The sequence below is a fragment of the Carettochelys insculpta genome, chromosome 12 (genome assembly GCF_033958435.1).
Source record: "Carettochelys insculpta isolate YL-2023 chromosome 12, ASM3395843v1, whole genome shotgun sequence".
In the NCBI taxonomy this organism is placed as follows: Eukaryota; Metazoa; Chordata; order Testudines; family Carettochelyidae; genus Carettochelys; species Carettochelys insculpta.
This window is the reverse complement of record NC_134148.1, coordinates 29,717,766-29,736,045: the sequence shown is the minus strand read 5'-3', so window position 1 is coordinate 29,736,045 and position 18,280 is coordinate 29,717,766. Positions and strand designations below refer to the sequence as shown.

General features: G+C 44.7%; 2 protein-coding genes across 4 annotated transcripts in view; one reads left to right on the top strand and one right to left on the bottom strand.

The window, feature by feature from the left end:
• Positions 1-18,280, top strand: part of ZFAND6 (zinc finger AN1-type containing 6) — a 99,178-nt gene that overhangs the window by 11,050 nt on the left and 69,848 nt on the right. For all 3 annotated transcript variants that reach the window (XM_075006370.1, XM_075006372.1, XM_075006369.1), the window contains exon 2: positions 17,353-17,518. The gene's annotated coding sequence lies outside the window, so the exon portion shown is untranslated. The remainder of the gene's footprint in view (positions 1-17,352; positions 17,519-18,280) is intronic.
• BCL2A1 (BCL2 related protein A1) lies at positions 1,058-3,896 on the bottom strand. The gene is made up of 2 exons (XM_075007058.1): positions 3,477-3,896; positions 1,058-1,937 (listed from the first exon to the last, which is right to left on the bottom strand). Exons 1-2 carry the CDS (start codon positions 3,894-3,896, stop codon positions 1,830-1,832), a joined length of 528 nt encoding a protein of 175 aa, XP_074863159.1. The 3' UTR covers positions 1,058-1,829.

The window sequence follows — 18,280 nt, the reverse complement described above, 5'->3', positions numbered from 1 at the left end:
CATAATGTACCTTAGCACTTAGCCCATTCCTGTCTGTATTGTAGTCAGGGACAAGAGGTGGCTGGTTTATGTCTATGGACAGCAACAGTGTGGAGATATTAGAGCCTTTGGAAACTGTGCAGGCAGGAAGAGACACGCTGCTCCCAGCCATACAGGAGCATGGTGAGGGGAGAGAAGAGCTCTGCAAAGGCATGGGCCAGGTCATCCTTTCTCCCATGTTCTCCCCCTCTATGGCTGCAAGCAGCTTTCATCCTTCCCCTGCTCCACAGTGCCAAAAGGCTGCTGCTGGCCACATTCTGGTGGGGGAATATGACCCTGTGTGCCTCACACACACACATTGTTTCGGAAAGATGCAGTGCCAAGTAGTAGGAGAGACAGGTCCATCCTGGGGGCCCAGCTAGACATGGAGGGTGGAGAGCACTGGGTGGGGATGGTTTGGTCAGTTGGTCACCCCTCCTGTAGGAGAGGTGTATGTGAGTGTGTGTGTTGCCTCTCCTCGTGTCTTTGGGGCTGGGGGGGAAGTCACCCCATGTCAAGTTTAAAGATCAGAAGAATCCAACTATGCGGTATTTCTTTTTAACAGGGTGTCGGTCAACTTGATGTTAAGTTAAACATCTGTACAGTGGATTACTGTTGAACTCACTTGAATGAGAGTAATTTTACCAGGTGTCCTGTATTCAGCTTAGGGAAATAGGGTCACTTTCATCAAGCCCAGAGATTTAGATTTGCTTCACTGGACATATCTAAGGGTATATGTGCACTTACTGGGAGATCAACCAAGTCAGGGTCAGTTTTCTGGGGTTCAATTTCACACGCCTAGTGGGGACATGCAAAATCGAACTATCAGGAGAAAGGGAGGTTGATGGAAGAATTTCTCCTGTTGACCTTCATCAGTAAGGATGATTGGATAAGTCTATCCTAAATAAGTTGATTCCAGCTACACAATTGTCATAGCTGGAATTGCATATCTAGGTTCAACTTTCATGTCTAGTGTAGACCTGTCCTATCTTAGCTGAAAAGGAAGAAAAGCAATGATGAAACTTGATAAAAATAAAGTATAGGTTTATATTTTATTTTTCCCCAAAACCTATTGATCATGTTTTAATTAAAGATACAAATACATTCTGAATAAGTTTTTTGCACTTGGCCACTTAAAAGCATCTCTTTACACAAATAAATCATGTGACCATTGCAGGTAAAATGAACAACCACCATGCATACGAAAAAACATTTTTTTAAATAAATTGTTAAATGGATGCCATTGTACTAATTAGTAAATATTTACACATATTTTAAACTGCTGGTCCCAAAGTGATCATTTGATCCATTTCATGAGCTCCCATGTGCTTTCATGAGTTTTAGCCCCTTTAGGCAATCTTCTGCTGGTAAAGTAAACAGCAAAACACAATAAAGTGATGCATTTAATTCTCAAAGATTTTTAAACTCAGATTTAAAACTGATACTGCTCCTAACCCATTGGATTATGTGTAGATGAAATAATGCACATCATTGAAAGTGCATCAGAGAAGATAGACGTGAACCGCTCTCTGTCTCTCCTAGAGATGTTCTCTCCAGGTTAGAGTTGAGGCACAATGGGGGTCAGTTCTGTACCTCTTAAATAGCTAGAGGATTCCAGTCTTCACTGTTGTCAAATAAGCCAGCAGTGAAACATTTACTAGTAAATGTGTAAATTAAAATATAAAGTAAGCAAGAAAGCACTGTCCTTCATTCCAGAAGCCAGATTCATCTTCCTCTTGCTTGAAGGGAGCCACTGCAATGAATCTTGTTGCAACATCCAGTTTACATGGGGTAGGCTTATCTCCATCTTGTCAATAGTACTGACTGAAGATGGAAAAAGCATCCATGAGTTTTGCTTTAATGTTGACTAATGACAGCCATGATCGTTTTTCTTCAAACAGAGAGAGGAAGCCATTTTCCTGTAGAAAAGAACATGTACAGTCTGGTTATAGCTTTAACATAATGAGCTTCTGAAAAATGCACCATTGTTTCATGATAGTGGGAGGCTTTCCATTCAATAGTGTTGAGCCTTTAAGTCTGCAGAAGCAGGTTTACAAGCTAGGAAAATGAAAAGAAAAGAAAAGAAAAATTGGGCTTTAAAAATGCCTGTCTTATTTCCAGGTCAGAACATGGCCAGGTTTGCTCCCTCTCTGCCTATTGCTTCAGAGGAAATTTCGTTATTTAGATTGATTTAAACTTTGCAATTGCGCCCATCTCTGCAGGTAATATACTGACCTGTATTTCTGTTTTAATAAACTTATTAACAGTCCCCCTTTAAAACTTCTCTTTCTGGTATTATGAGGTACTGACTGAAAATTCCAGATTAGGGAAATAAGAATCAGGAATAGATGCTGAACTTGAACAGGTTTGATGTAAAGAGGCAGGCAGAGGAATCGCTATGAACACGATGTATGAAGTGCCACAAATTCACCACAACTATTACCCAACAGAGAAATAGATCAAAAGCAAGCTAGAGAAACGTGTGGGGGAACGGAAAGAGAGCAGGAAAAGTGAAAAAAAGGAGAAAAGAAGGCTGACTGTGAGCTCATCTACGAGGGTATAAATCAAGAGTAATTGCAATGAGAGCTGAATCAGGCCCCAAGAGGTGATATGAAGTGAAAGTGATATTTACATATGTACACACACAAAAAATACCGGGGGATCCCAGGCTCTGATGTCATTTACTTTCAACTTCTCCTAAACGTCTGCAGAAAACCAAGTTTGCATGATGAAACTCTAAAAAGCAAAAGAGTGGTATTTCCTACAGTTTTCATCTGCGTCAGCACAGGGACTTTCATCAGCTGGTCACATACAGAATGCTGGACAGAGAGACATACTGTTTGTCAAATACTTTATTCGTGTTTCTGGAATAACCATGGTGAGGTCTTAGGAATAGGTCAGCCAATTTCCACTCACAAGAGTAGCCTCAATGCATGAATAAGGCAAGCAAGATTTGACCCGAATTATACTTAGTTATCAGACTGTACAACAAAATTGATAAGAGGATGAAAACCTGGCTGCACTGAGTTCAATGGCAAACCTTCAGTTAACCTCAACAGGGACAGGATGTCACCTATAAAGATTTCCCCTTCCATTGACTTCAAAAGCTTTTGATCAGGCTGGTCATAGTGTTATTACTTCCTTTCACTTTAATTTCAGCTTGGAAAATGTATGGTAAAAAAGAGTCAAGACATACTTTAACAATTTATACTGTCACAGGTACCTTAAAAAGGTCTTGTATTTTTCTCTGATTTAGATCTGCAGCAAAATATTTGCTTTAAGTCTTAGGGAAGACTTCAGGATATAAAACTTTTAAACAAAGCAAATAATAAATCCTTGACTAAATTGAGAGAACATTTTGATAGTAGTTAAAACAACATTTAGAAATGTATTAAGGAAAATTCTCCTGATCTAGACAGCAGTGAAAAATTATTATAAAATATAGCACTCAAACATACCCAACCTCCGTTTGCCTCTATCCACTCAGCCTTGCTGTTTATAATGTACTCCGTGATGAAATAAGAAATCTGCTCTTTATTATCTCCTGTAAGCTGAACTCCATGTTCTTGAAGCCTCTTAGAAAGAATTCCTCCAAACATAAATATTGTCATGATCCGTCCCCAGTTAGTCTTTCCATCATCAAATTCTTTTTCCATGACTTGAATGAAAATTCTTTTGGCAGCATCTACAGAGGTAATATCAAGTGTGTCCAAACATGGCTTTAGACACTCCTCGTTTTCCTTTTGCAGAGAAGATGCAACTTTTCTTAAGACATGAGCAACTCTGCTTGGGGCTTGTCCAAGCTCTGGTTCCTGAAGAATGTATTTCAGATAATCCTGGACTAAACAGTAAACATAGCAGTACTCGGAGCTTTCCATTTAGAAGCAAATGCAGAGAGCAAAGCACAGCCTTTGACCAGTGTGAAACTGCTAACTTACTTCATAAGATGAACTAAATAACAGCAAGTGAGGCAACTGCATCACAGAAGGTCCTTCCCGTACAACCCTCTGACTTAAAGCTTCCTTTAATGAATGTGCGGTTTGTGGCTATATATAGAGAAATGAAAAAAAAAAATCTCACTGAGGTCAAAGAAAGGCAAAAAAAAAACAAAAAAAAACCCCACTTCATCCTAAATGATGTAGTATGCAGGAAGTGAGGCCTTACCAGAATACACTAGTAGGGGCAACATCCTCAGCTGGTGTAAACTGGTGTAGCTTCAATGAGCCTGTGCTAATTTACACCAATTGAGGATCTGCCACATGTTGCTTTTTAAAATAAAAGTGCATAATCCCGGAACTTGCAACTCTTGAGAAATACTCTGCCACTAGCAGTGGCCAATGTTTCACATTGGAGTGCATGAAGATGGTGGCTAAATCTTCACAGTTAGTGACGTGAGAGAATCCAAATCTGGTATATCTTTCCTCCTGCCTGTGGAAGAAAAGGGTGCCAGCTCTAAAAGATTATATCTCTGCCCCTATTCCCACAAAAGCCCCAGTGATAACAAAGATCAGATTCTGAAGGTTGGAATGGAGCGACTGACTGTGACAAAGGCTATGTGTATACTAGACATAGAAGTTGACCACCGATACGCAATTTTAGCTACACCAGTTTCGTAGCTAAAATCAACTTATTGGCAGTCAACTTCAGTATCTGTCTATACAGAAGAGGGTTGACGGGAATGTTTCTCCCATCTACCTTCCTTAATTCTCTATACTTGCAAGGAGTTCTAGGGTTGACTTTGGCAAAACCCCAAAAGATCAACCCTGAGTGGGTTGATCTTCTGCAGTAGTATAGACCTAGCCAGAGTTCTCCCCCTCACACAACTCCTCAATCCCTCAGGGAATTCATTTTATAAGATAATACTGATCCAGTCCACATTATCTTAAGTGTTATGGTCTATCGTACTGTGAACACACACACACACACACCACACACACACACACACACAAATTATTTTACTGTGCAGCAGCTGCTCCCAGTGTCAACAAGGTTCTTGGGAGGCAGGATTGAAGAGCAGGCTCTCTGGATCATAGGGGCCAACAACTATGCCTTCCTTTACCTCTGACTTGCCCAAAAAGGCATCCCTTAATAATCGGAAGTCAAGCACCAGTGGGGAAAATAGAAAAGAGCATAAATTCTGGCAAATCCAATATAAATACAGCAGGAACAACTAGCTAAGAACACATGTTTACAGCCAAAAAAATTTAAGCACCTCAGAAGCAGAAACCCTGCCAAACAGTCAGAGAGAGACCACTGGAAGATTGAGGTACCAAAGGACCACTCAATACAGGGCCTTTGTGGAAAAACTAAATTAATTTGTTGCATCAGTCTTAACCGAAGAGGATGTGGGGGAGATCCTTACACATGAACAATTATTTTAAGAGGTGATTCTGAGGAACTCCTCCAGATTGAGGTTTCAGTAGAGGAAGTTCTGGAACAACTGATAAACAGCAATATGTCACCCGGAACAGATGGTGTGTACCCACAAGTTCTGAAGGAACTTGTATGAAATTGGAACTATTACCTGTAGTATGTAGTCTATCATTTAAAATAGCTTTTGTGCCGGATGAATGGAGGGTAGCTAATGTAACGCCTATGTTTAAACAAAGGCTCCAGAGTTGTTCCTGGCAATTGCCATGTGGCAATAACCATGTGGCAAGGGTGATCCAATTCATGTTTTGAACATGAACTTTCAGAAAGCCTTTGACAAGATACTTCACCAAAGTCTCTTATGCAAAGTAAGCAGTCATGGGCTAAAAGGGATCAATGATCATGAATCAATAACTGGTTAAAAGATAGGAAAAAAAGGGCAGGGATAAATGGGCAGATTTCACAACAGAGATAGGTAAATACAAGGTCTGCCAAAGATCTGTAGTGGAACCTGTATGGTCAAGTGATCTGGGAAAGAGGCTGAATAGTGAAGTGGCAAAATTAGCAGACAATAAAAAATTACACAAAATAGTAAAATCCAAAGCTGTCAGAGTCAGAGTGGGTTCTTACTGAACTGGATGAGTAGGCAGCAAAAGGGCAGTTAAAAATTAATGTTGAGAAATGCAAAGTAATGCATATTGGGAAACTATACATAAAAATGATGAGGTCTGAATTAACTGTTAGCATTCAAGAAAGAGATCTTGGAATAGAGGTGACTCATGGGCCTTTGAGGGGCCTAAGTGACACCCCCAACATTCTTAATGAAAATATTAACACTTTCTGAGCACACAACTGGTTAATTTAGGTTATTGTCAAGGAAACTATGGTTTAATTTGCCCAGTGGTGCACTGCCACCTACCTGCAGCAAAACAAAACACTGACAGGTAGCCATGTTAGTCTGTATTCTAACACAACAAACCAGCAGTCATGTAGCACTTTAAAGACTGACAAAATGATTTATTAGGTGATAAGCTTTCATGGGACAGACCCACTTCTTCAGATCCTGCACCAAACATTTCTGAATGCACAGGGATATTTCAACAGCCTAGGAAATAACTGTTGTGACATATTCTGTTCAGGTTTCTGTATCTTGCATTTGAATGCGCAGTGGCTGTGTCTAGATTAGCCTCAAACTTTGAAGGGGGCATGGTAATAGGGTGTCGGGAGATTACGAATGAAGTGCTCCACTTCACTGTCGGATATCTGACAGTCCACTAAACTGAAAGCGTACAAGGCTGTAGTCCTGACCAGTCTCCTGTATGGCTGTGAAACCTGGACCGTGTACAGAAAACATATAAAACTGCTGGAGCACTTCCACATGTGCAACCTGAGGTCAATACTGCACATTTGATGGCAGGACAGTGTTACAAACTTGGAAGTCCTGGACAGAGCAGGAACCACGAGTGTCGAAGCCATGATTCTGAATGCCCAGCTTCACTGGATAGGGCACATCATACGAATAGAGGAGTCAAGAATCCCTAAGCAACTCCTCTATGGTGAACTCTCCCAGGGCAAAAGGAATCAAGGTAGGCCTTGCAAGAGGTCTAAAGACTGCGTGAAGGCCAACATTGCTCATGCTGGTTAAAAACCGATCAGCTAGAGCAGCATGCAAAAGACCAAACAGGCTGGCGTACTCTCATACGACACGCGTATGACAACTTTGAAGAGCAGCAATGCGTACGCCTCATTGATGCTCCTGAGAGGAAGAAAGCATCAGCAGCAGCCGCACCAACAGAGCCAGGACAGTTCCCTTGCCCGCACTGTGAACGCCCATGCCGTTCAAAGCTTCGACTCCTCAGCCACATGCGAGTCCACAACCGATGAGCCTGTGCAAGCTCAAGACGTCATTGTCGGTCACAATAGACTACTTACACTGCACTTCAGTAGGCTAAATCTCCCCCACAGTAACTTCGAAGTGTGAAACTTTGAAGTGCCCGCTTACATGTAGCCACGGGTACTTTGAAGTGCCCAAGCTCCTTTGAAGTCTCTTTGCTCCTCAAAATTTTGAGGAGTAAAGGGACTTGGAAGGAGTGCAGGCATTTTGAAGTACCCGCGGCTGACCAGTGCATACACGCAAGCCGGCACTTTGACGTTTCACACTTCGAAGTTGCTGCGGGGGAGATTTAGACTAATGAAGTGCTGCGTATGCACCACAGCACTTCATTAGTAATATCCCCACACCCTAATTACCACGCCCCCTTCGAAGTTTGGGGCTGGTCTAGACACAGCCAGTGAGAAACAGAATGATATTAGTGCTGACACACTGCCTCTGTTTATACGAGATTAGATGGTATTTTTCCATCTTTCAGGGTATTCAGTCTGTCTAGAAACCTTAAACTGTTCATTTCCAAAGTTTTGGGATGCTCATCTGAAATAAAGATGAGCATTTTGTTCCACTGAAAAGGCTTCTCATCTCGCAATCATATGACAGAGAAAGTGGAGGAGAAAATCACTGAAGTTGTCAGCTTCTTAAGACAAGTGCAGAGGTGAAAGTAAGTGAGGACGCCCAGGTCACCACCCCAGTAAGAAGGAGCTAGTGGGCTAGAGTGGTTGGCTACATGAGGAGGCAAGGTCAGCGGGGCTGACAGCTGCCGCAGGCCCCAGAGCAAGGTGGGAGGGAGGCCGGAGGTGGGGCCAATGGCAGAAGAGGTTGGGCTCGGGCATTCAGCCGTCCGCGCCGCCTGGACCATGGTGCTGGGCCCCCCTCCACTGCAGCACTTCGAAAGGGCTTGGCTCTCTGGCCACCACCGCTGCTAAAGTAGCACTGGTGGTGGCCAGAGCTCTATGCCCCACTGAAATGCTGAGCCTGGAGGCAGTCACCCCCTTTGTCTCCTCCATAAGCAGGCCAGGGCACTGGGCACTTCCAGACGGATTCCCAGAGACTGTCCTGCAGGCTGCTGTGCTAAATGCAGGCAGCCAGACAGGTTAAAAGGGACAGTTGGGCTCATGCTCCTCCACCAGTATAGGACTGTCCCAGTCCGAGCCCCACCCACAGGGAGGTATGGGTGGCGGGAGGCTGAAGCCCCTCACTCCCTGAGAGTCATACCCAGATGCTGCTTGTTGTTCCCCTTCGTCACTGCTAGGCAGTGAGTGGGAAGTGTGCTGCCTGGGTCACTCACTCCCCAGCCCCTTCTTCCCAGTGCAGGGACACTGCACTTTCCTCTCACTCCTTGATGGGAAGGGGAACTGCAATCAGCATCCAAGAGCCCCTCTTCAGGCCCCCAGGTCTGACTCCTACACTCCCACACCCCCAGCCCCCTGCCCTCAGCCCCTCCTCACACAGCCCAAACATGCCTTTGGCACCCCGACCCCCTGCCCTCAGCCCCTCCTCACACACCCCAAACCTGCCTCTGGCACTCCACACCCCCAACCCCCTGCCCTCAGCCCCTCCTCACACACCCCAAACCTGCCTCTGACACCCCCACTCCCCTAATCCCCTGCCCTCAGCCCCTCCTCACACACCCCAAACCTGCCTCTGGCACTCCACACCCCCAACCCCCTGCCCTCAGCCCCTCCTCACACACCCCAAACCTACCTCCAGCACCCCACTCCCCCAATCCCCTGCCCTGAGCCCCTCCTCACACCCCTAACCCTGCCTCATGTACCCCACACCCCCTACCCAATGCCCTCAGACCCTGCTCTCACCCCCAAACCTGCCTCCTGCACCCCCACACCCCCAGCGCCCTGCCCTGAGCCCCTTCTCACACCTCCCAACCCTGCCTTCTGCACCCCTACACCCCCAGCCCCCTGCCCTTAGCCCCTCCTCACACCTCCGAACCCTGCTTCCTACACACCACACCCCCAACCCCCTGCCCTCAGCCCCTCCTCACACACCCCAAACCTGCTTCCTGCTCCACCTCCCCCCACACCCCACACTGCACCATTTTAAATTTCACATCAGTTGAGAGCATATTCAGCAGGCACAGCTGGGCAGAGCCTTTTATGACCAGAGCTACTCTTTGTTATCAGGGAGGGTTGTAGTCCCCATCACGCAGTGAATTATTCACAAATCAGACCTCTTCCTTTAGAAGATACAAAATATATTCTTTTACCACATCCAGTCTCTCTTCTGTAATATCCTTTCTGTTCACAACACTATAAAAAGGGCTATATCTACATAAGTATTTCCATTATAAATGAGTATTGATAGCAGTTTGTACCTCATCCTTAAAGTTTGCTTCTGGGAAAAAGCCTTATATTAGGGATCAATCCAAGCACTTATGTTTTATGCACATGCATTATGAAAGTGCAGAAAAATTCAAATCTACTATTTAGAGATACTTCTTATCCTTTATTCCAAACACATTAGTTTTATGTTTAAATAGATAAATCCACAACATGGTTTTAGGAAAGAAGGAAGGATATGTCTACAGTAGAAGGTTTTGTTGAAAAAATTGGCATTTAGTGGACAAAACCCAGGGACTGTCCAAATTCCCAAGGCTTTCTGTCAATGGTAAATCAACAGAATGCAGCATTTTGTTGAAAGTCTTATCCCACTCCCCATGAGGCATAACGCCTCTGTTGACAAAGATCTGTTGGTAGAAAGCTGGTCTGGATGTTCCAGGGGGGTCCTCTGTCGACAGATAAGGTTTCCAGGGCACTGGGCAGCCCTGTGTGCTGTGCTTCTGGCTGGCTGTTTTCTCAAGAGGGTGGCTGGGCAGTCTGTCCGCTCTGTCAACAGAGCAGATCGCTCTTGTGATCTCCTTGGCAGTTTGACCGTGATCTGTCGACAGAAGTTTTGTCTGAAGATATCTTCCAGCAAAACTTCAGTTGACAAATTGCTGTAATCTAGACATAGCGAAAGAAAAAAAGAAAGAAGCATATGAAACTATATTCATGAAGCCTAACCCTAGAAATTTTTTCAGGATTGTGATGCCTTCCTAAAGAAGTCTTTGCATGAAACTATCAAGATGCTAGTCTCTAATGTTTTCATGCTCTTTTCAGAAACATGAAATTTATCCAATAGCTCAGAAACACGTGAAACTACTTTTCACTTTCCATTTCTATTACATGTTTTCTTCCTCAGATCTTAAAGTATTTGAGGTAAAATTCACTCCACCCACAAAACCCCCTGATAATTCAGATTGCATACCATCCAGATGAAATCCACACAGCAATTCATTATCTGGGTTGGGGGTCTGTGCAGAAGAAACACAGCAGACTACTCCCTGAGCAGCCACACCAGGTTGCCTATTTGCTCCCTGTGTCTTGCAGAAATTATTGTTGCACCAGCCTCATATAAACTACTTCAGCAGGGTTCTCCAAGGATAAGGCAGAGATCCCAACACTTTATGCAAACATTATGCAAGGATGACACCAAATATTTTCAATTTATGGAGATTACACCTAAACAGCAGGAAATTATAGCAGAAAATTGGCTGTATTTCCCCTGATGTATTTGTATCCTCATATTTAGTGTGATTTTCTGACCTTCCAAAGAGCATCTGCAAATCATCACCTTGTCATGGTGAGTGGGCTTGTGTGTTCCAATGAACCTGAGAGCAATCGTAGAATCGTAGAATCATAGAACAATAGAGCTGGAAGAGACCTCAAAAAGCCATCAAGTTCAGCCCCCTGCTCTAAGCAGGACCAAACCCATCAGATCAGCCCCGCGAGGGCTTTGTCGAGGCAAGACTTAAACACCTCCAGGGATGGAGACTCCACTACTTCCCAAGGTAGACCATTCCAGTGCTTCACCACCCTCCTAATGAAAAAGTTTTTCCTGATGTTCAACCTAATGTTCCCAACTGCAACTTGAGACCATTGTTCCGTGTTCTGCCATCCGTGACCACTGTGAACAGCCTCTCTCCAGCCTCTTTGCAGCCTCCCCTCAGTAAGTTGAAGGCTGTTACCAAATCCCCCCTCAGTCTTCTCTTCTGCAGGCTAAACAGTCCCAATTCTCTCAACCTTTCTTCATAAGTCAGATGTTCCAGCCCCCTAATTGGTCACCCTCCGCTGGACCCTCTCCAGTGCATCCACATCCTTCCTATAACTGGGGGCCCAGAACTGGACACAGTACTTCATATGCGGCCTCACCAAAGCCGAATAAAGAGGAATAATCACTTTTCTGGATCTACTGGCAACGCTCCTCTTGATGCAACCTAATATGCCATTAGCATTCTTGGCTACAATGGCACACTGTTGACTCATGTCCAGCTTCTCATCCACTACAACTCCCAGGTCCTTTTCTGCAAAACTACTATCGAGCCAGTTGAACACCAGCCTGTAACAATGCTTGGGATTTTTCCAGCCCAAGTGCAGGACTCTGCACTTGTCCTTATTGAACCTCATCAGATTTCTTGCAGCCCAGTCTTCCAATTTGTGTAAGTCAGTCTGGACCCTATCCCTACCCTCCAGCGTATCTACCTCTCCCCCTAGTTTAGTGTCATCTGCAAACTTGCTGAGGGTGCAATCCAACCCCTCATCCAGGTCATTGATAAATATGTTGAACAGAACAGGACCCAGAACTGAACCTTGGGGCACTCCACTAGAAACCCACCGCCATCCGAACATCAAGCTGTTGATCACTACCCTCTGGGCCCAATGTTCTAGCCAGCTTTCTATCCATCTTACCGTCCATTTATCCAATCCACATTCCTTTAACTTGCTAACAAGAATATTGTGGGAGACCATATTAAAAGCTTTGCTAAAGTCAAGGTAAATCACATCAGTACCATAGGGATTCTCATACTCCTAGCAGGGTCACCCAAGACGGCAAAATCAAGGGGAAGGGCCCAGCTGAACCACAACCCTAAAAGTCCTCAATGGCAGGACTGGCAGAGGATAGCAAGAGTAATGCTACAATGGCTGTGAAAGCAGAAGGCTGCAGTGGACAGGAGACTCCCAGCTGTTTTGGATCCCATGCCATGGACCTGAGCCTTCTATCCATCGAGAAGCATGTGGTGGCTGCAGTGGCTGCACGTTGAAAGAATTCATGCACAGGCATCTTCCTTTGCGTACTATTCTCCTAAAATTAAGCCCTAGGGTGACTGGCGAATGGTGATGGTAGCAGGATTGTGAAATCTGGACGCTTGTAGTCATGGACCAGCATGTAGCTGGTGGAGGTATATATATCATTCATTCTGTTTTGAGACGTGAAATGGTAGAATGGTCCAGCTGCTGCATCCATGACTCAGCAGCCCTATTTAGGATCTGCTCTGTTCACCCCACATGGGAAGAGGGGCTAGAAAAGGTGCCCTAAACACAGTCTGTCTCAACTCCTCTGACTAGATGACCGCATCCAGTGGGTTCACCTCTGTGCAGTTGAAACTGAACAGTAAGCTTTGCAATATGGAATATTTGGACTCTAATGGGCAACCCATAGAGTGAGCAACCTGAAAGATGCACGGCAATTATCACCCATGAGCTGCAATGATTCAACAGTGATATAACTTCCCTGGCAGAAATGTGTAGACCAGAAGAAGGACAGCTAAGAGAAGGCGGCAAAGGGTACACATTTTTCTGGAAAGGAATCCCAAAGGAAGAAAAACGAATCATGGAATAGGATTTTACCATCAAAAACGAACTGACAGAGATCCTATCTGAAGTCCCTGTTGGCATCAATGAGTGACTCATGACTCTCCACTTAAAGCTTGCCAAAAACCAACAGTCAACTGTCATTGGTGCTTAGGCACCAACTCTAGATGCTGAAGATGATGTGAAGGAGAAGTTCTACAACCAATTGGACACAGTCCTGAAAGACATCCCAAAGAAGACAAGATTATTCTCTTGGGGAATTTCGATGCCAGAGTCGGAAGAGACGCAGACCTCTGGCAGGCTGCCATTGAGAAAGAAGGAGTTGACGACAGCAAATCCAGTGGAGTGTTCCTCCTTACAAAATGTATGGAACATGAGCTTATTGTCATGAACACCTTCTTCTGCCAGGAAAACAAATTTAAGACCTCAGGGCAACATCCTCGATCAAAGCACTGGCACCTCATAGGCTATGTCATCATCTGCTCTCGAGATTAGCGTGATGTCCTTCTCACACATGCAATGATTAGTGCTGATGACTGCTGGACCAATCACGATGTTATTTGATCCATGATGGTGATTAAGATTAGGAGTAAGGGAGGTCAACAAGAGAGTTTCTCTTGTTGACCTCCATCTGTGCAGACAGCCAGGTAAGTTGATTGCAGATAAGCTGATTCTGGCTGTGCAGTTGCTGTAGCTAGATTTAAGTGTGTATAATTAAATTACCTCCCTAGTGTAAACCAAACAGTTGGCTTTACATTTGTCTTCTATATAATCCTGAAGTAGTGAATAAGCAGTGGAGTTCAGAAGGAAGGTCATTTTTCCAGTTATCTAAAAGGATGGAGAGTCTGATCTTAATTCTTTACAATTCAGTTAGTAGGCAGAAAGTACCGGCAGAGGCTTGTGGTCTGAACAAAAGACAGGCAGACAGGAAATCCTGAGTTCTAATACCCCACATCACATTTGCTCTTTCTGTGGCCATTGGCTAATCATTTTCCGTCTCTAAGTTTGTTTCTCTATCTGCAAAATAAGGGGAAAGAGTGTTATGAATATTCATTAACTCAGGACATCTGGATTCGTTCAACTGTCAGAGATATCATGCATGACTTTCAGCAAATCATGTGATCACTCTCTGCCTCAGTTCCCCCTCTGCAAAATGGGGATACTAGTATTTCTTTTCCTTTGCCTGAAGTCAGTGAGGCTCCATGCAGGAGCAAGAGTTGTGTCCCCATGGCACAAGTCACAGAACTGGGACCTTGAAGCTTTAGATCTTCCAAGCAGAGACTGTCCCTGACCATGTGTTTGTCCAACACCCAATACTATTGAGGCCATTAGGTGCTACTATTAATATATAGAATAGAAAGTTCACTGAAAATGAAAGTGACATTCCTTTTAGTATTTTATCATAGCTTAAATCATCTCAGTTTTCACCTCTGATACTGCATAGACTTTGGATTGTTTTGCCCCAGGGAAGCAGAATTTCACAAGTTTTTTAGAGCCATTATTCTCAACCCAGGGTATGTGGACTCCTGGGGAAGGGTTGTTATGCAGAAGTCTTCCCACTCATCTAGATATTTGCCTAGTTTTACAACAGGCTACATATAAAGCACTACTGAGGACAGTACAAACTAAAATTTCACAGAGATAATGTCTTGTTTATACTGCTCTGAATATTCCGGCCTATCAACAGAGGAGGGGCAAAAGGGGCAGTTGTCCCAGGCCCAGCGATTCAAAAGGACCTGTGGCTCCCAGCCACTGCTGCTGCTACTGCAGCAAGTTGACAGCTGAAGCCATGAGCCCTGTAAATTGCTGCTGGAGCACCATGCAACACTAAGGGCTGTCTGGGGAGGACACAGCATGCTGAAGGCTGGTTGTCCCAGCTCAGCCCCTTCAGCTCAAGAGCCTGCCCCTTCTGGGAGTGCAGAGCTGCCCCCAGCCTTGCCCAGGAGCCCGGCAATTCTGTCAACCACCCCCACCCCCATAGCCTGTTTCCTGAAATGTCAGTACACTATTCACATTATCGGTTTATGTTGGAATTACTTGGTAAAAATGATAAAGCGAGCAACTTTTCAGTACAAGTGTGCTGTGACACTTGTGTATTTTTATGTCTGACTTTGTAACCAAGTAGTTATTAAGTGAGGTGAAACTTGTTGTATGCAAGACAAATCCTACTCCAGAAAGGACACAGCAGTCTGGAAAGGCTGAGATCCACTATCTTAGAACATATGCTTTGGTTAAGACACCTAAGAAGACTGAACATTTAGAGTTACTCTGTCAGACAATGTTATCAAATCCGCCTTTATGAATAAATTTTCTTCCCGACTATGGTTCATCAGCAGCAAAATTATTCTGTTAAACCAGGGTGGGAAATATAAAAGGGGCCTCCGGAAGAAGGACTTCCTTCTGGACCACCCTCCCCCGCCCCCCCCCCCCCCCCCCCCCCCCCCGCCTGGGGCCACGCTTCTACACGGCATTTTGGAATCCGGAAGAACAGTCTTCCGGACTCCAAATCACGTGATGTTATGCTAATGAGGCATGGGGAATTTGCATCTGCGCCTCATTAGCATCTTTCATTCCGTGTATTAGCATGCCACTTCTGAAGGAAGTGGCCTATGTAGAAACGGCCTTAGTGATTATCTTCAGGAACTCATGTTGGACAGGTGGATAGAGGAGTGGAGGAGGGAATACAAAGTACAGATATTTCAAGTGGGGTACAAAGATAATCCAGGGAATTGCAGACCAGTCTTGCTTTGAAAGCTGGAAAGATGGTTGAGCAAATTATTTACCAACTAATTTGTAAGCACCTTGTAATGTGATAAGTAATAGCCAATATTTATATGTCAAGAAAATTGATCCCTTTGACGGAGTTACTAGCTTACCAGATGCGGGGAAGTGGGAGTTGTCATGTATCTTGATTTTGGTAAGGGTTCTGACAGTTCAACATGACTCTCTCATAAGTAAATTGAATATGAAAAAGGTTACATTTTAGTGATGGGTAATTTTAGGAAAAGGCTGACCAGGTCATAGGCAGTGAACAAAAATTCATGGCCTGTTACTGATCCATGCCTTGTACTATATACCCCTAAATCTTGGGTTTGGGGCAAGGGATGACATGGGTGTTTGAGGAGGAAGAGTCACAGCACACACCCTCCATTCGTGTGGGGTGAGGGAGCCTGGAAGGCTTCCTAACCGGCTTCGCACAGCTCCATGTAAATGGCAGCACACCCTTTCCTCAGGTCTAAGGTCGAGGTGCAGCCAGGTGGCTCTGCATGCTGCCTTTGCCCAGAGCACTGGCTCCGTAGCTCCCATTGGCCGGGAACCATGGCCAGTGGGAGCTGCAGGGATGACACTCATTGGTGAAGACAGAGCATGGAGGCAATGTGTGGAGCTGTCTGGCTGCACTTCCAACTAGGAGCTGTGGGAGGGGGATGTTGCTGCTTCCAGAGAGCACCTCTCCCACCCCCCAAGATAAGTACCATTCAGAGCCTTCACCCTCTCCAGTTCCTCAACATCCAGCCACTTGCCACACCCAGACTCCTGTTGCTGCAGGGAAGGGGGCATGGTGGTTCAGGACTGCTTCAGCTGTGCCCAGTGCAACTGGGCCAGGAGGTGCCAGAGCTGTTCATGGCAAAATGTAGCCTTATTCATGGCCCACCATGCCCATGCCTCCATGACGAACTCAGAGCCTTACATATGAGTCAATAAGGCCATGCAGTTATGGAAAAGGCTACTATTACATAAGGGTGTGCTGACAGAAGCATTGTATGTATGAAATGGAAGATAATTGTTCCATCCTGTTCAGCAGCGGTGAGGCCTTAGCTGGAGTATTGTGTCCAATTTTGGCACCACACTTTAAGAAAGATATGGACAAACTGGGAAGAGCTCAGAGGAGATCAACAAAATGATAAATCCTCCCTATGAGGAAAGGTTAAACAGAGCATGTTTAGTCTTGAGGAAAGGATTGGGGATTGGGTGGGGACCTGATGACAGTCTTCAGATATGTTCAGGCGTATTACAGAGAGGAGGATGATCAATGTTCTCCACGTCCACTGAAGACAGGGCAAGAAGCAACAGGCTTAATCTATCAAAATTAAGATTAGATATTTAAAAAACTCTTGAATATAAGTCTGAGGAATGGCAGGTCTTGAGCCCAGTCTATGGGTTCCCCACCAGCAGTTACTGCCTAACAGTTCAGTGGTACTGGTGGGGAGCATAGTCAGATGGACCCTCTCTCACCATAGACTTTGTTCACAATGCTCCCCATTGGATTAGACATCTGGTCTCTCTGATTGGCTCAGACTCACTATTTAAGCAAGAAGGAGGCAAAGGAAATTGACCCATAGGAATCTTTAGCTGGCTGCTATGTTGGACACTCTTTTGGCCTGACTCCTGAGTCCTGCCTTACTGCTGTTGGTGCCTGCTTGGTTCCAGATTCCTGCTTGTATTTCTCCCAGCGTACTGTCTGACTCTGAGGGTTTGTCTCCATTACTGAATGGAAGGACACTGCAGCCACCAGCCCACTAATGAAGACCCACTAAATCAACTGCCAAACACACTGTTGTTGACTCTGGTACTTCACCTGCCCAAGATGTGTAAGGTAAGTCTATGGGAGAGTTTCTCCCATTCATCTAGCATGGCGTAGATGTGCAGGTAGTTGCCCTTAGGTACATCAATGTCAGCTACATTATTCATTCAGCTGGAGTTGCACAACTTTAGCCCATAGCATGTACCAGCTGTGAAACCTTCTCTGGCTCTGACTTCTGCTTTCTGACTCCTTTTCTGACCATGAGGCATGATTGCCGTTACTATGACTGCCTGCATCCAGGTCTATGGCTACATCTATGCCAGAAGCATTTATCTACAGAAGTTACTGACTGTCAGAAGAGATGTTCCGACAAAACTTCTGTTGGCAGATCGCATCTACACATGAAAGCGGATCGATCCTTTGATCCACTCTGTTGACAAAAGGGCCCCCAAATCATCTACACAGCTTTTTTTCTACAGTTTCTGTTAACAAAATGCATGTTATGTGTAGATGCTCTGTGAGTTTTGTTGACAAAACCCCGGTTTTGTCTATAAAACTCTCTCATGTATACGTAGCCTGTGAGAATAAAGGGAGTTAAGTACTGAAATAGATTTACCAAGGGAGATTGTATAATCCTGATCATTGGAGGCTTTTAAGAACAGTAAGATAAATCGCTGTCAGGGATGATCCAGATGTACACAGCCTCTGCCTCAGTGCTGGGGGCTGGACTCAATCTCTCCCTTTCAGCCCTGCAAACACTCTTAAAATGTGCTGAATTCATTGTAAATATTTTTCACAGATTTAATTTAAAGTTGAATGGATTGAAAATATAAC